This window comes from Poromitra crassiceps (genome assembly GCF_964638095.1).
Source record: "Poromitra crassiceps genome assembly, chromosome: 2".
NCBI lineage: Eukaryota > Metazoa > Chordata > Actinopteri > Beryciformes > Melamphaidae > Poromitra > Poromitra crassiceps.
The window spans coordinates 95,955,587-95,961,912 of record NC_139624.1 but is presented as its reverse complement, the minus strand read 5'-3'; the positions used below and the strand labels follow the sequence as shown (position 1 = coordinate 95,961,912).

The 6,326-nt window shown below is 42.8% G+C and overlaps 1 protein-coding gene across 1 annotated transcript in view; it reads left to right on the top strand.

The window, feature by feature from the left end:
- Positions 1-3,744: 3,744 nt before the first annotated feature.
- The window catches only part of pfkfb3 (6-phosphofructo-2-kinase/fructose-2,6-biphosphatase 3), a 22,732-nt gene continuing 20,150 nt past the window's right edge, over positions 3,745-6,326 (top strand). The window contains exons 1-2 of the mRNA XM_083659996.1: positions 3,745-3,815; positions 6,041-6,166. Coding sequence (XP_083516122.1) covers positions 3,752-3,815; positions 6,041-6,166 — 190 coding nt within the window. The 5' untranslated portion in view covers positions 3,745-3,751. The remainder of the gene's footprint in view (positions 3,816-6,040; positions 6,167-6,326) is intronic.

The window sequence follows — 6,326 nt, the reverse complement described above, 5'->3', positions numbered from 1 at the left end:
ACCCCTCTTCTCTAGCCCCGCCCCTTCGCTAAACTCACTAAACGTCCATGACTGACTCACTGACTGACTGAGTGACAGAGTGTCCTGACTTTGCTATATAATCTGACCCCGGGGCTGGTTTGTCCAGCGCTGTGGGAAAACATCTTTTGTTTATATCAGATCCACCCGGTGAAGGCAGCTACGCCGTAAAATGGTTTTGTTTTTTTACTTTTACACAGAAAAGAAGAGCGCATTTTAATTAAAACTTTAACTTAAAACACACATTTGTGTGCCCGTGGTAACAGCAGTTGTATCTGCAAAATACTTTGAAACTAAAAAAAAAAGTGATTCACTATCAAGGTCAAGGACAAACAGAACCCGGTTTCACAAGAACCAACACACGTTCTCCTTACAATGAGGAACCTGAAAGATCCTAAAAACCACCAGAGTTTGACGAAAGATCATTTCCAAATCATAAACGATGTGGAAAACTGTTCACAAGATCACGGGTTGAGTTTAAGATTTGAGTTTTTTATCATTCCCCTGGTATTCCTGATGAGATTCCTTCACAAAACCAACAATAGTAATCTTCAGATAGGTCTAAAGGAGGTAAATACACAACATTCCAGAGCGTTTGGTGAAAAATTCAACTCGATAAAGAAAGTGGGCCATAAGTTTGGACGGAGATTTCACCATTTCCAACTAAAACTTCTTGGATGTTTATAGAAAACAAAACAAAAAGTTGTGGAACTGGTTATTACATTATTCTGACTGGATTTTTTTCGATAGTGCAGCCAAACTAAATGTCCCAAATACAGGAATCTTAATACTGAAACCATGGGAGATAGAAAACACACAAGTTCCAAGCCACTATGAATGTTATAAGGATACTATAGCTATTGATTTCCTTCAGGGTGCACTCTTTCAGAAAACAGATTTCAACCTTAAAGTTTTATACGGTTTTAAAAGTGCTGTGTGGTATCTTTTCTGTTTATGTCTTTGTGTTGTGTGACGCATTAAAAAGTGAATTACATAAAAAATAGGGACAATCTGGATCACACCAGCCACGACTAAAAGCGACTTTACGCCAGTTTACCACTTTAGCCGTGGTACCACTTTACAGAGGCCAATGGCCCCTCTCGCTTTGGATAAAAGAGGTCGGTAGTTTGATCCCCGGTTCCTCCAGTCCGCATGTCAAAGTGTCCTGGGCAAGATACTGAACCCAAAAATGGCTCCCGATGGTTGTGCCAGCAGCACGCTGCGCGTTAGCCGCTATCGCTGTATGAATGAATGAGTGTGTGAATGGGTGAATGTAGGTGTATTGTAAAGCTCTTTGGATAAAAGTGCCATATAAATGCAGCCACCCCCCCCTGCCCTGGATCCCCCCCCCCCCCGGCTGGTGCCCTGGATCCCCCCCCCCCCGGCTGGTGCCCTGGATGCCCCCCCCCTGGCTGGTGCCCTGGATCCCCCCCCCCGACTGGTGCCCTGGATGCCCCCCCCCCCCTGGCTGGTGCCCTGGATGCCCCCCCCTCCCCCCCCCCCCCTGGCTGGTGCCCTGGATGGGCATCATCTGTCCCAGATGTGGAGCAGAGTGAGTGATGTCATGAGGAAGCTGTGCTGCTCTGCACGTCTGCCTGTGACTCAGTCTGTCCATCAAGAGGAAACTCACAGTGCTGCAACTCACACAGGTACAACACAAGAACATGCAGAAATAAAGGCATTTACCAAGAGAAGAATATCTGGGTCGTGTGTAAAACCATGAGAAACTTGCATTACATTAAAAGAATCAAATCAATTAACATCGAGAGACATTTTAACCCGCTAGAGAGGAAACATTGAATTACTGTAAGTGTTGTTACTTCTTTGGTATTTCAGTTAGGCTTTAGTGAGTGAATCCTTCTATTATTTTGACCTCTGGACCTGAGAACTTTCAGGTCTCAGTCTCACTGCTGACAGTTAGGCCAACATCTCATCACAGTGTGTCTCCTCAATCATGTGTTCAGTCATGTTACTACATACTACTACTAAAAGAAAGTTAATAAACAACTAATATAGCGTACATTATAAATAAATAACACATATAATAATAATAATATAAAAACTTTGCTAATTTAAACAAGAAATGTATAAAATGAAAGAAAGCCTTTTTTGATTTTTTTTCTTTCTTTCTTTGTTTTTACTAATTTGTAATAGCCTATAAGTAAACAATACTAGACTATAAGCCATTTACTATTACTTCTAAAATGGTTAGAATGCAGCTGTCTTGTTGAGATACATCTAACTGCAGACCCGCAGAGCCAGCTGGCTACGCCTCTTGACACGGTCTGGCTACGCCTCTTGGCACGGTCTGGCTACGCCTCTTGACTTTGACAGAAACGGACACAGCTTTAAGGCCATAACATTGCCGGGGATGCATAGAATGACAAAAAAAATTGCACGTGTGTTCAGCCGGAGGTCCTGAACTAGTCTAGCGAATATCGCCTCATTCCTGGGAAAATTTTTGGATTAAATGGGTTAACCTCCTGCCTAACAATTGCCACGAATGTGATTCTCTGCTAAATCTATTTCTATACATTGCTTCTATATCTGTTTGCTGCTATTGTTTCTGAATGCAACAAATAGGTCAAGCAAAAAATAAAATATATAAACTACCACACACTTTACCCATGTTTTTATTAAAAGTTATGAAAACAGGCGATTGAACACCGACAGATTGAGTCTAGGCTGTCTAGGCCTTAGACAGTCAAAAAGATACATCTCAACTCATTCCCCATCTACGAAAAGAAGTACACTTCAGGATAATTAATCTAATATATCCACTCCAACAAGGGGATTATTCCTGAGAATAATTTTAATATTGATTGTAATTCTTGCCATTTTTGTAATACAGAGATAGAGACAACAGATAATTTATGTTTTTCACTGGATTAGCTACTAGCTTTTGGTCTAATTTGAATTTATGGATTAAATATAGCATTGATGCACTACCACCATTTATACTTGAAACTGTCAAATTTTGAATATTCATTGAAGGTAAAAAATTTTTTTTTTTAATGAACAATGTAATTATTTTGACCAAATATTTTATACAGAAATGTAAATACTGTATAGCAAAACTCTACTCTGTCTACAACCTTTAAAAAGGATTTAGAAACATTTTCCAAATCCATAAAATATACATATGAAAAACAAAATGTGTTGGGTGAGTTGAAAACGAGCCTAACTACGCTCAGTGTGGAAGATAGAAAGCATAATTGTTCTTGTAATTCTTTAAATCAAGAGAAAAATAACGAGTATTTTATTTTGTGTGGAAGATAGAAAGCATTGTTCTTGTAATTCTTTAAATCAAGAGAAAAATAACGAGTATTTTATTTTGAAGGGTGATGTGTATACCAGACCGTGTCAAGAGGCGTAGCCAGACCGTGTCAAGAGTGTCAAGAGGCGTAGCCAGCTGGCTCTGCGGGCTCTGCGGCGCTGCAATTATATGATGTTGGGGTCTTGTTTGACCCTGATACCAAAGCCTGCCACAGGGGGGCGCAGTGTTCCCTGGTATGTGACGTGATCACAGTCACGTTGGGTTCCCTGAGAGTGAGTGGAGTTAAAAGGCGGATGTGGACCACGAGCCGGCACAGTCAAGATTATCCTCCTGTGTCAGTCACACCAGCTCTTAAACACACACATAGCCTACCAGACCACACAGACACACAGACGCTCTCTCTCTCTCACGCTTCCACCGTATCTAAACGCCTGTCTGCCCGCCTGGAGGTGCGGCATGCCCCGGGAGATGAGCCAGAACAGGACCCACAAGACCTGGATGTCCTCCAAGCTGCGCAGAGGTACCGATAGATAGCACCACTATGGTAGCCTACTAACTATTCAAAAGTGCAATTTTAATCATTTTCACCTATTGAAGTGGATAGCCTAATATATTAAATTAGGCTGGTTTGTCCGATAGCCTAACTGTAGTATTCCGATGGTATTTTAAAGGGCCATATACTTCGTAGGCTGCTTATCTTTTGCTATCAGTCTGTCTATGATATTCCTATAATAATAATAATGCCATAATTATCTATGGTCTGAGGTTCTCGTTATTTTTGCTGTGTTTTTGTTTCTAAGTTTGAGGGTTCTAGGCTAGTTTGTGTCGAGGTTGGAAACACCTGCTTCATCATGTCGGGTCAACCAGTTCACTGTGTCGGTGTTGCTGTCAGTGTGTCATCATCTGATACGACACAAAGATCCACTTTAGATCCAGACGCATGAAGTGGATTCATCTGCTCATTCAGTTCACACATTGATTTTGCCAAAACATATTCTCCCTGAAAGTGGAAACAGATCGCTGTTGTCTGACGTCATCGCACTGAAGGATAACTTGTCACAATTAGCCTATTTCCACTCAGTAATGAGATCAGATTTCCCGCCCCCCCTTTTTTATTGACTCATTTGCATAAATAGTCAATACTTTCTGTAGGATTTCTTAGCTTTGCTGGTTCCTTATCACTTTGTAAACCCCCACAAATCATCTTCTTCTTCTCATCATCATCATCATCATCATCATTATTATTATTATTATTATTATTATTATTAATATCTTAATTAGCCTATTAGCTGCGATAATTGTAGCCGGTGCTTTGATCTCTCTCCGGCGCTTCATCGGCATGCGCGGCACGCACTACGCACACACTGTAGAACTGGAGCGTGTCGTCACGTCACCATGGTTACCACGGTTCCCTGCTCGGCCCCAAACCTCCGTGTGTGTGTGTGAGAACAGAGAGCTTCCCTGAAAGCGCACCGCTCTGTGATTGGTCGCTGCAGGGTGCGTGTGCATGGCGCGGGCCGCGGGTCACCAGTGCTCGCAGTCTGCCCATAGGCTGCAGCCAGGAGGCACGGCGCACTGCTGCTGCCTGGGTGTGTGAGGCGACGTCAGGGTCCCACTGCAAGAGTCACACCGACCCCCGTCTCTCAAAGCACCTCAATCGAAAATAATGATTTCTCTAAGCCTATTTTACAATGATGAAATCATTTAGGTTACTACAAATAATTTGCTTTTGATTTGGATAATTAGGCCTACTTTGATCAATTTCCACCAAATTATGAAAAATTCTGCAACATTCCATGGTTTACAGTTGATTCCTTGCTGTCACGTAAAACAAAGCAGCTGGTGACTGACTGCACATGTATCAGAGGAAGCATGTGCCAGACTAACACTCTCCCCAGATGGGCAGAGGGGCTGGAGCAACAGCTGGGACAGCAGGGGGAAATGGCAGGAAAATCAGCGGGGAAAAACTTGATCAACTGCTTTTTGCCTCATCGTTCTGTCTTATCGACCAACGTTCATTTTTATTTTTGGCCATTTAGTTTGAAAAGTGCTCTGTCTATCCTCGCCTATAAAACACATGTTTCTCCTCAACGGGTTGGCCAATCAGACTGAACCTGCACATGGGCTGTTGAGCACAGACAGGGACTGACAAAGCTGATTTTTCCATTTTCCCAAATAGTTAAATTAATAGTAATAGTTTGGATTTATATTGTGCTTTTCAAGGCAGCCTACGTTCTTTACATAAATCGTGGTTTGTGTCCACCAGCGATGTGTAGCAGCCAGCAGTTTGCTCAGCACACATCAGCTGTCACAGCTGTAGCCTCAATAAAGATTATGATTATGACTTCCAGTCTTACAATCTTATAGACGCCTAGAGACAAGAGAACAACTCTACCAGCCGGCTCACTTGCTTACAATGCATCATTTTTGCATGGTTTTACATAGTGTTTACATGGTTTTACAGTGTTTACATGGTATAGTGTTTACATGGTTTTACATAGTGTTTACATGGTTTTACAGTGTTTACATGGGTTTTGGACATTGTTTGTTTTGCACCCGGAGTTTACAGAAACAAGTGTTAGTGTGTTGAAAGAAAACTCGCATTGATTTGCACTGGAAGCAAGTGAGAGAGAAGCCTTTCTTCAACCGTTTTAAGACTAAAAAAGACATTTTGAAGACTCCATTCAATGTGTGTATTTTTTGCAGTGTAGTGATCAGGCCCCCCCCCCCCTCTCTCTCTCCCAGGTGGCGGCCCCCACCTGGCCAACACGCCCACGGTCATCGTGATGGTGGGCCTGCCAGCTCGAGGCAAGACCTACATGTCCAAGAAGCTCACACGCTACCTCAACTGGATCGGCATGCCCACCAAAGGTACACACACACACACACACGCACACACACACACACATACACACACACACACACACACACACACACGCACGCACACACACACAAGCACACACGCACGCAGCCGCGCTGGAACTACTTTTAAGTAGGGGGTGCTGTAAGGAAGGGACTCTCGGCACTGCCC